This window comes from Halyomorpha halys, unplaced genomic scaffold (genome assembly GCF_000696795.3).
Source record: "Halyomorpha halys isolate HHAL.00 unplaced genomic scaffold, Hhal_1.1 Scaffold215.1, whole genome shotgun sequence".
NCBI lineage: Eukaryota > Metazoa > Arthropoda > Insecta > Hemiptera > Pentatomidae > Halyomorpha > Halyomorpha halys.
Genome location: NW_027107820.1, coordinates 116,313 through 128,521, shown reverse-complemented (window position 1 = coordinate 128,521; position 12,209 = coordinate 116,313). Strand labels below are relative to the sequence as shown.

Genomic DNA, 12,209 nt, shown 5'->3' with positions numbered 1-12,209 from the left:
AAATTTGAACTTTTACCCTTTAAAATTTGAACCCTCTATAAGTTAAATTTTTTTTTTCTATTAAAATCATAAGTTGAATAAGTATATAGTTGGTTTAATAATAGTATAGTAATCAGTATTTTTTTTACAGTATGACAGCAAACTGATTGTTGTTCATGGTCCAGACCCAAAAAGCGAAGTTAGCAGACTTTATCTTCACGATAGTTATGAAAAGATAGTAAAAGATGGAAAAATTACATCATTGAAAGCTCATCATGAGTGTAAGTACTTTTAAATTTTAAGTTTGATTAATTGTGTTATTTTATCTTTTCTTATTGGAATTGTTACATTATGAAATTTTGTTTCCATATATATCCTTTGTTAAACTGAAATTATTTTTGTTTTGTACAAGCTTTTGTTTGATATAATGCTGAAAAAAGGTGTTCAAGTAATGTTCATCATTAATGATTTATCATGTTGCTTGAAGTTATATAAATAATTTATTTTATTTCATTAAAACTTTATATAAATGCTGTTGTATCACTGTTGATGATAATTTTTTAATAAATTTCCTCAGTTTTATACATTAAAGCTGTAATATATACTTTTGCATGATAACTTAGTAGCCAATTTAACTGTTTCAGTGTCATACCCAGTACTGAATTTAGAAGTTATAGTAAAAGGCAAGTACGCTCCAAAATCATTATTCGCTGGTTTTGTGGGAAAACTTGATAAATATTCTGCTAAGTTAGAAGCTGCAGGAATCCTAGACAATAAGAATGCTGGCGATTACCTAATTGACATAGATGTAAGTTGAAATCATAAATTTAACATTATTAGTGCAATAATTAAAATTGTAATAAATAGGATACTGAGTAGGACTTTGCAAATCATTATGCAATGATTTATTCTTTAAATTGATTACTTATTATATCAGTAAATAAACAAATTTCGGAATCATGGTACAAAGCTAAGAAATAAAAAATCGGCAGATAGTGATATCATGTTCCGAGGATCCTCATATATGACTTTGGTGCTCAATCTAAAAATAATCAGACTACTAGACTCAGAGAAAAATCATGGATTGATAAAATGATATGTTACGAGTTGCAAAAAAATGAATCATTAGCTCTTTTATAATGCCTTATCATCATTTGACCAGCTTGTATAAAAACATTCATCAAATTCAATATTATTCATATTTAATGGAAAAATACAGAGTATGTCTTGAACAGCATTTAAGTCTTTAACATTTGAAACAAAATTATGACCAATGTAATCACGCTATGATTTTGGGTAATCATCTCTTCCTCCTAGCAAGAAAAAGAGGCACCAAAACTTATACTCTATTCAATTCCTTTAATTTTCACTTTTCCCTCTTTCTCATTCAAAGATATAAAAAAATATCTGGCGTACCCACTAAAACGATTTCTCTTACTGATTTGGTAGTTAAGTTCAGTATGAAAATAATTGGCTACATCTTCACTAGTATTGATTCATTCAAGTATTTTTTTTTTCCACTAAGTTTATTAGAGAATTTAATTATCTTTGAAATTATCATTTAAAATGTCCTGGGAGATATATAGTTTTCGAATTATATAAAAGCTTTAAAAAGTGATCTCAGTTTCCAACGGAACCTGCTCAAAATACTTTATTATAAGTATTAATAATTGGGGTTTAACATCCTTATGTTCTCCAACTTAGGGCAGCAAAAATGGATTATCCTATTGGTTACAAACCTATTCTAGTCAGAGCGGCAAGGCTGAGATGTATTCTGATTTCCACCTATCTATCTATCTACCCGTGGCACTACAGCCCAATTTGGACCTTAGCCTCCTCAATGAGCCTTCACCATGTAGCTCGGTCTTGTATGGCTGCTCTCCAATTGGAAATGCTCAGAAGTTCTCTGGAATCCCTGATGATGGCATTCTTCCATCTCAGCATTGGCCTGCCTCTTCCTCTGGTCCGATGCAGCCTACAGTCCAGCAACCTCCCTGGGATTTCAACTGCTGGCATCCTGATGACATGGCCAGCCCTGCACAGCCTCCCCCGCCTTATGTGCTGCATCACATTCACCACAAAATAAAAATCACATTGCCCAGTCCAGGTATCAACTGGCACTGCTTCTGATACAAAAATTCTAAGAGGGGGCTTTTAAAATATTTCCTATTCTCATCCTTTTTGTTATTTTGAATTTTTTGTTTTATTTTTACTAAGCTTTTAAGCCAGACTAAATGATATTTTATTAATTTCTTATCTATTAGCCATGCAGAATATAAATTTGTCTTAGAAAAAAGAATTCCTAATAAATAGTTGAATATTATATGATAAAAATTGTTTAGGGAGAAGTAATGGGCAGTGGAATACATCTGGAATCTTCACGTTCAGTTGAAGGAAAGGACAAATCTAGGATAAAAAATATTGTAACTCTTAAACCTGGTGGCGTCTATCAAGTGAATGCTCTAGTGGTGCATAAATTTACTGACAAAGAATACGATTTTAAAGTTGATGCTGATGCCTCAGTGCCCAACCAACCATCTATTAAGTACGCAATTTTGAAAATAATTTTAAATGTTATTTATTACTTTTTATAACTCTTGGCTAAATTTATTTTATATAACAGGCTGATAGTAGCAGCACAAAACTCAGGAAGCAAGTGCAATGGAAACATTAAACTGAACTTTGGTGACAAATGTCTTCTTGAGGGTAATAGTGCTCTTACAAGAGATCCCTCACCACATGGAAATTATAAGCTTGTGTTGACTGGATACCTTGAATCTGAAGGAAAACTGACCAGTGACAAGTCAAACAGAAAAGCAGTAGCAACATTATACTTACCTAAAGCAGATAGAAAAGTGTGTATTACCTCAAGTCATTGCTCATGCTATAATAGTTCTTTAACAAAGATCTTTGCTATACTTTATTTATCTTTTTAGTTGAATTTATTTTATAAAATATGTCATGACGAGTTTAACATATTTAATAAAATATATCAAATTTATTTATTGTATTATATCAATCCTATCTCAGTAATATTTTTAAATGTTTGATAAATTATCCTTTGAAATTAATGGCTGAATAAATAATAGCAGTATATAATTACATAAAGTTATTATTTTTAGAATAATCTTTTCTAATATATTATGTTTATAGTTTTTCCATATTGGATTCTTTACTGACTTTATTAAATTTCTTATAGATTGAGGCTAAGGCAGATATGACATTAACCAATTCTAAGTATTCAGGTGTCATAGATATTTGTTATGACACAAAAGATCCAAGCAAGACCATCAAGATCCAAACTGAAAATGAATTCCATTATGATGACAAAGAACATTCTCTAGATTCCAAGTATTAATTAATTTAATATTACCTTTCTTATTATTAAAACTATTGTTACTATTGCCTAAAATATTTTTTTGGGTTATGATAAATTGTATTTTCATATTCATAAAATAAAATCATGTTTTCTTGCTACAAAGACATTTAGTGGTTTCCTATTTAATATATAATTGGTAATATTTAGTGTTTTTTTTTGTTTTATTTTATTTATATAATGCTAGTTAGTATTTGAGTTTTATTTAATATTTCTATTTTTTAGGAACATTCTCTCGCATAGTAATTCAGAGTTAAAGGTTAACTTCAAAGAAGTAATGAAAGGAAGTAGTCTGCTACAGGGAACAACTTATGGTGAACTGGAGGTATATATCTTTTTGCTGATTATGATAGCTATTTGAAATGGATTAACTACATTACATCTTTTACACTATTATAAACCAACTATATTTGATTTAATAACTTATAATATTTTTCAGGTTGTCCTACCAAACAAGTATAAATTTGGTGGAAAATATTCTGACAGTCATAACATTGAAGGAGATAACAGAGAAGGAGAAGCAGTTTTGGAACTATATGATGAAGGAGAAGGTTTACCACAACAAAAATTAAAATTGAGTGCTGTAGGTAAACATATCAGTCTAACCAAACAAACAATTGATGGACAAGCTCAGTTGAGTGAGTATTTCAAAATATATGAATTTCATATAAGTTATAAGAATAATTGTGTATTTACTACTTAGTTATAAATAATTTGTAACTTGTGAGAACTTTTTTTTTCCAATAAAGTATCATATTAGGCATCGTCTAACAAAAAAATTACTCCTAATGCATGGTAGCCTATTGACTTCTTCTGTAGGCCTGTTTTTGTTTTTCTTAAAACATATGTAATGGATGGAGAATGGCCAGGGCAGAGTGAAGTGAAGTGAAGTAATGGGGGACTTTCTATCTATTTTGTTTTAAATTTTAAAAAGGGCTGGAGAGAAGAAGTCTAGTTGGCACCATGCATTAGGAGTAAATTGTTTTTGTTAAAAGATGCCTAATATGATACTTTATTAAGAAAAACAGAGGGGCATTCTTGTTTTATTCTAAAATTTTTCAAAAATACCTTCCAAAAATTTGCCATTGATAGAATAAATTTTTGAAAAGTTGGTATTTCTATTAATGGAGAAGAACTTAATGTGATTTAAATAAAAAACTTTGTCTGCTGGTGAAGACCATTTAGAATTCTGAATTAAAATAGTAATAAAATTTTTAAAAAATGAAGTTATCTCTTTTTGTTTGTAGATGTTTCATATAAATTGTAAAGGATTGTTACTTTTTAATTTATATATATTAATTAAAAATAGGCTATACATCACGTGATGGAAAGGATGCAAACCTACATGTGAATCTAAAGAAGCTACCAAACTCAAATGGAAAAACATCAAACATTAATGGAGAAGTATGTTTTGATGCAACATTGCTAAATGTGATTCATTCTGTAATTTTTTAAATAATTTTCATTATTAATAATATTCCATGTAGGTTGGAGCTTCAGGATCACTACTTGAAGATCCAGTTAACTTGAAATTCGAATCAGAGATTTCTAATGAATATTTTGATGATGATGATGATGACTCTTCATCGGATGAAATTGACTTTCCCCTTCTAACTTACAAAGTTTCTGGATCAATTGGTAGTGACATTAATGTTGAAGCCACAGGGAAACTCAGTGGCCCAACTATTTCAAATCAATTAACTGGTAAACTTCCTGATTCAGCTCCAGTTAAAAATTTCAAGATAGTTTCCAACAATCTTATTGACATTTCTTCTGATAGTAAAGAGCTTTCGAAGGTAAATAATCTAATTCACCCTTAAGTACTGGTAAAAATCATCTATTCCAGAAAATATATAATGTTTTACTATGTTCTTAAAGATCAAATTGAATAATGCTGTTAATTGGAATGACAACAGACATGTCAAGGTAAATGTAGAAGGACATTGCGAGAGTGATGGCATCCAGTATGTTGTTGAATATGAAACCGATTCTATTTCCAAGAGACGTGCAGCAGGATCTGCTCATTTTTCAGGGTAATTAGACCTTAATAAAATTTATCATTATGCTATTAACCTTTTAAGAATCGAATTTAAACTTATTAACAGTCGTATTCAATCAAACTAGAATGAGACATTATATTTTATGCTGAATATTTTTCCATCAGTGCTCTTCTCCAAGCTGATTCAAATTAAATAATTATTTTATTTAGCATGTGACGCAAAATAGATCTAACGCTATTCTGGTCAGGCATAACGTTTACATCACAGTTCAAATTGTCGAAATTATCTTCTATCAGATTACCTTTGATCAAGATTATAGGTTGTTTTATGACTTTAATTGTAATTGGTGTCAGGAGGTATTCATCTTTAAATTTAACATCTCTATAAACCATAAACTGATTATTTTTCAGAAATATAAACATAATATCCATAATATTTGTAACCCTTCACAAAAACTGCTATGGACTTAGGATCCAACTTCTTTATCTTCTTGTAACACTTAAAGCTGAATAACTGCAGATGGTCAAGTTTAGTTTTCTTCATGAAAAATTCTATAAACACTTTCACTGGTTGGTACTGTTTGATCCAGTTGCTGGGCTGCAGCCAACATTGGTCAATGAACATTGGTGTAATCAAACTCCTACCACCATCGGTATAGTAATATTGGGTTGATTATTTACGACCTTTGTGATAAATGGAAGTTTTCCTTAAAGTGATTTTTTATTCTCAAATATAGGTCACTTTAAAATAAAAAAATTCATCTTTAAAAGCGAAAACATATCTCTACTAAGATTACAAAAAGTAACATGAGAGGAATCTTTTTATTCAACTTTTCTCTATTATTAGGTAAGAGAGCTGAGCAATGACTTTATATTATTTATGATCCAGTAATATTGAATGTTTTCAGGGAAGAGGGAAAAGCAGATGCTTCCATTAACCTTACCTATGATGGAAAAACTGCTGATCTCAGTGGAAAGATTGAAGTAAATAAAGAAAAGACTGCTGCTAATGTTCACCTGTTATCTAACATTCCAGACAAAGGGAAAGTAGATATTGTTTATAGGCAAAAAGTAAGTCATATATTTTGTTTTCCTAAAAATTAAAATTAGTTTTAATTGCTTAATTTAGACTTAAATATTTTACAAATACATCATTTGAGAGAACTAAATTGTTCATAATTAATTAGCGTAAAACTTAACTCAATAATTGTTACAGGTGGTAAAAGATGGTCGTGGTTTTCATGCTGATATTACGGTTTCAACTAATGATAAGCAAATGTCTGGTAATGCAAAAGTTGAATTTGAACCTGAGCACCCTATAATTGAACTTAATTTCGACCATCCAGAAGGAAAATCAAGGTTCCTTTCCAAGTTTGACAAGAAGGTATCTGTTTTATACTTAAAAAGTAAAAGTTTTACAAAATACAACTATTTAAATTACCAATATAATTAATGGACCATAATAATTAATGGAAAGATCAATAAAAAATTTCAAGCATTACATTATTATTTATAGAAATATTAACTCTTCACACAGGTTCAGTTTTGTTGTTGGCTTAATGACTTTATTTGGATTCGTTTTCATTACATCTCATATAGCTTTGGTTATGAAAAACATCTAATACTACAGATAGAGTGCTAAGCAAACCCGTTAATATTAAAGAAAACATTTGAAAACTTGCTTCGCATTGTTAACAAAGGGGTCATATTATTGTTACTAGTTGTAATTTATAAGAAATATTTCTAGATATTGTGTGAAAGGGCTCAGGTCTAATAAATTGGAAGAAAGATGTATACGAAACTTCCTTTCATATGAAACTTTCATTGGTTCTCAAAGGGCCTTTAGAGACTCTGTTTCTTTTCATATATGGTATATAATTCATCAAAATTTACAAATAAGTAAGCTTCTTTGTTTTTCTGTTTTAATCAGATTAATTGATCTGTCTTCTGAATTAGGTAAACTATCATCAAACTATTTTTAACAAAATGAAGCAGATATGTTGTTCTATTCTAGTATTTTTATGATTTAAATGTTTATTTTATAGGCCATAAATTGCTAGTTTAGTTATACTAGCTTAAAATAGAAATTATAATGAGTTGATTGAGAATGGAAAGAAGCTGAAATGTTAATTATTAATAACTGAGGTATAGTCTCTATGATATTTGAAATTTAGATTATCTTCTTAAAAGGAACCAGAAAGGCAGGTTTTAGAAATAAATATTAATTACCTTCTGGAGTTTGAAAGAGAGAATTATAATTCAATAGAGAAAAAAATTATAATTTGATTAAAAATAGGACTCAAAATACCCATTTTCAGAAATTAAAATAATCTAAAAAATAAACATAGATTATAAAGTAAGTTTTTTTTTCAGGGAGAAAGACACTATTCATCAGAACTGAAAGCTAAATGGACTACTAATGGTGGTGGTAGCCTAGCTGCCGATTCTGAAGCTAACTTAGCATCAGTTGACAATTTCTTCATAAAGGCTAATTATGATAGCCCACAACTGAATTGGAAGAAATTACATTTGGACATTTCAAATAAACCAGTTAAAGGAGAAGCTAAAAAAATTACCTTCTCTCTAAAGTCAGATGATAAAACTATCGTTTCCGGCTCGTAAGTGTCTTATTGATATAGCTGTTCAATTTATTACTGTTAGTAAATTAAATTTTAAAATGTTGTCAACTCTTAATGATGATAGGAGACATTTACTAATTTAACAATCTAATAGTTTGTTACTAGAAATCTAATTTTTACGATTCTAATTTTTAAAGTTCACTCATGTAACTTCAATACATGTTATCAATGTTACAGTTACTGACTAATAATATTCATAAGATATTTAAAATGCTTTATATTACCTAATAGTGGAATTAACAATATCAAAAATTAACAATTTCTTGTTTGATTAAATAGGTCCAATTACAACTACAAAGAAGAAGGTGATGTAGCTGTTTTGGAAGGAAATGGAAATATAAAGTTTGAAGACCAAAGCTACCCACTTACATTCCAGGCTACAAAACAAATTTCTGAAAATGCTCAGCTGGTAACTAAAATATTAATTTATTCTTTTCGAATGTAAGAGCAATTTTGGTTTTACAAACAAAATTAAAAAGAGGCATTTAAATAACAATTGTACTTGTTTTATTCCTACTCTCAATTATAACATTACTTACAAATGAATTGCATATTTGAGCTATTTGATTGCATATATCAACACATACTCATTTTTTACTTTCTTTCCATTTGGAATAAATTACTAACTAAGCAATTCTGCAGGTGCTGAACAGTCTGAATTTGTAAATGAAAGGTCAATTTTACTTTATCAGTTCATCAGGTTTAAAAAATAATAATGGTTGAAAATATATTTTTTTTAGGCTAAATTAAATGTAAAAGCTGGCAAAATGTCTTTAAATATTGAAGCTAAGCTTAATCCCCAGGAATTTTCTTTTGAAAGGGTATTTTGCAAAGAAGCTAAACGATGTTCAAAGGCTCAAGTTGGAGTCAAAATGGAACAAAAGGGTAAGTCATCATTCTATTAAGGTGAAATCAGTTATCATTTTACTTTAGTGAATCAACTGTCAGTTTGTATTGACTTTATGTTAAAGCATTAAGATAATTGTATCAACTTAATTAAAATACAACAATATATATCTTATACCCCAACATTTTTTTTTGAAGGGATAAAAAATGAAACAAATATCATTATCATTCTATTGAGCACTAATATGGAATTATTAAATAGTGCAGTTTATTTTAAATTTTTTAAATAATACAGCCAGCCGAAAACAAACATTTTGTTTTGTTATTTAAAGTAAAACATAGAAACTGAGTTTTAAAAATTATTAAGCTATCAATATATGTGTTTTCAATGGAACATGGAAAAACCTAATGTCAATAATTTTATTTTCAGGTGTGGAATACTATGAACAGAATACCATTTTGGTACTAGATCTGTCATTGCTCAATCCTAACTTACATGATATTTCATATAAAGCTAACTTTAAGCGAGATAAACTTACACTTGATCACTGGATTGAAATTCAGTGGGCTCAAGATGCTAAACTGAAATATACATCATACATTCATGATCACGGAGCAGGTATTCACTTAAAATAACCTTCATTTTAAATTTATTTAGATGGTATTATATTATTTGAATTATTTATCCTAAAATATAAATTATTTATATATTTTTTTACAACCAAAAGTTTCCTAATGTTAAGTGCTTTTAGATAAAAATAGCACTTTCAAAAGTTCATTACTATCACATATCATAATCAGTAAAGATACTTAGAATCTGCATTTTAATTTTACAAAATCCAATACAAAATACCAAAAAAACTAAATGTCAGTGGTTTCACACTTATCTGAAAGTGATTAGTATAATAATTTCTCCTAATGTATTTCTCTTAATTATCTCTCTCTTAATGTATTTATTCCGTGCTAAAATTAAAGTACTTCATAAGATATTAAAAGACTACTTCTTTGGTGAGAAGCTTAGCGACTATAAATCATGGATTTTTTTACTCGTGTTTAGGGCAGGTTTAAATCCAATTAGCCATATAAGAATAAATGAATATTTATTTAGTAAATGAATTCCAATCAGTTTTAATAAAAATAAAAGTTGTTAGGAATTCTTATATCTGATCTCAATCATCTTAAAGGACTTACTGTTAATAAGATAGCTGCCAATTAATTAGACATTGCCTCTTTCAGAAATAGATTAATCTTTTTATGCAAACAGGAGCAGAGATATTTTAATTTACTATCACAATTGATTATACTCCTTCTGATTTACTGATATCAATTTATAAATAAGAAACATAATGAGTTAAATTTTTTTCTTTGGAATGATTTTATTTATTGATTGTTAAGCCCTGTACGTGGCTTTCCCAAAGAGAACAGTGGGAGGAGAATTAAAATATGACATCTTACGTAAAAAGGAGAACATTGCTTCCATGAAGTTTGAGGCAGGTCTTGACTTAAATAAAGGAAAGGAACCTAAATGGTCATTTATTGCTGCTACTACAGCCCAGTATGACAAAGGAGTTGCAACATTGGCTGGAGAATCTAAAGTTTCCCACCCTACTCTGGCTAAAGTAAGCATAATCTTTTTATTTAATGGTACCATAATTGTTGTTTCCTTAAAAGCTTTTAAAGTTTGACTAGCTTTTTTCTCCTATAAAATTGTTCTATATTATTTTTTCCAGGATCTAGTTGTTAAAGGCCAAGTACAATTAAGTGATAAACCTTCAAAACTCATTGATGCCTTGTTTGAAGTTGATCTTTCCAAGAACCCAAACAGTAAATTAGTTGGTAAATTCAAGTTAAGTGGTACCAGAGACAATCATGTTGCAGTATTCGATTTAAAAAATAAAGTAATCTACTTTAGATATATTTTTTTAGTGCATGAGGGATAATTAAATTATGTTTTATTAAAGGAATTTATTAAATTAAACTAATATTATGAAAACTATTATTTTTTAAGGAATGCGGTGTTGATGTACATGTTGAAGAAAAGTCTAAAATAGTGTTGAATGGCAAAGATAGCCAACTACTTTACTCTTTAGCTGTCAGCTACTTGGATTCCAAAAACACCAAGCATGATATCTTCGCTAAGTGGGACACAACCCCACAGAGAATCCAATTAGTGGTGAGTAGGTGGAGTATTTAACTCATCCCAATAGGAAATTATTAGCTGATTTTTTTCTATATTGAACTTTTACTGAAAGTAATTTTTATTATTGATGCTATAATACTTAATTTAATATATTGTCTGCTGACTATGAGATAACATTTAGTGTTTAATGTTACCTAGGGCGCCAAGTATGAGTTATCTCAAAGATTTTTTACTTGTCATATTTGTGTAGCTTCTACTGTGTAGAACTTTTATATATATGTTGTGTAGTACTTATATATATATATATTGTAAAATGAAGCAAAAAAAAATAAACCCCCCCAACCCATAGTTAGCGTCCTGTGCAAGTATATGAAATATAAGTTCTCGTAGGAAGCAGCTCATGTGTTAATCTTAAATATTTTTATTTAATTTAAATATTATATTTAAATTTGAGTGATCACTCATATAAATTACTATTGAACACAAATTTAAAACTAATGTTTTGTCCATTTGTAGTACCGTGATCCCGAAGTGGCTGTAGTGGATATTGATTGGCCCCTAGAGAAAGGCTACTATGGCACACTTAGCATGTTTGGAAAAAAATATACTGAAGTCTTTACTATTGAAAAGGATACAAACCTATTCAAGTATCAGCTATCAGGATTGGAAGGTAAGAAATAGTTGTTTTTCATTTAAGATTAGTCTTAATTTGTAAATTTTATCATAGATACCAGAAGGTTAAAGTTATTTATGGAGTAGTTATGTGTCCTGAATTCTAGTATGATTGCTCAATTATATTTGAGATATAAATTGATTAAAACTGAAAATGGGACCACATGTGTATATTTAATGGTCTTTTAATAACTGCCAAATACAGAAGTTTGTTATAGAGAAGTAACGGGATCCCACCTGGTTGTCCTTGCAATAAGAATGGGTATTCCTACCACCAATACCAGTTTTAATTATACCAAATTTAACTTTGTCATTAATTATTAATAATGACAAAATCTTATTTGCATTAAAATATTTTTTAATTGAAAATTATTGAACAAAAATTAAGTGCCATTTAAATATAAATTATATTTAACATTTATAATTTACCCTATATCTTCAATTACCTCTGAACATAAGTAAGTTATATATGTATGTATAGTTGACCGTAAAAATTGATATATAGGGAGATGGTCAGGGTTGCGGTCAAAGGAGAAATAAAAATAGTTTACAACTATT

The 12,209-nt window shown here is 28.9% G+C and overlaps 1 protein-coding gene across 1 annotated transcript in view; it reads left to right on the top strand.

The window, feature by feature from the left end:
- The window catches only part of LOC106679717 (apolipophorins), a gene marked incomplete in the record, with an annotated part of 40,173 nt that overhangs the window by 14,051 nt on the left and 13,913 nt on the right, over positions 1–12,209 (top strand). Inside the window, 19 exon segments of the mRNA XM_067046143.1 lie at positions 131–260; positions 624–787; positions 2,322–2,524; positions 2,603–2,834; positions 3,179–3,330; positions 3,581–3,680; positions 3,795–3,993; positions 4,665–4,759; positions 4,843–5,151; positions 5,234–5,388; positions 6,263–6,425; positions 6,571–6,738; positions 7,728–7,972; positions 8,273–8,402; positions 8,734–8,878; positions 9,270–9,458; positions 10,235–10,458; positions 10,570–10,737; positions 10,848–11,012. Of these exon segments, the coding sequence (XP_066902244.1) occupies positions 131–260; positions 624–787; positions 2,322–2,524; positions 2,603–2,834; positions 3,179–3,330; positions 3,581–3,680; positions 3,795–3,993; positions 4,665–4,759; positions 4,843–5,151; positions 5,234–5,388; positions 6,263–6,425; positions 6,571–6,738; positions 7,728–7,972; positions 8,273–8,402; positions 8,734–8,878; positions 9,270–9,458; positions 10,235–10,458; positions 10,570–10,737; positions 10,848–11,012 (3,336 nt within the window).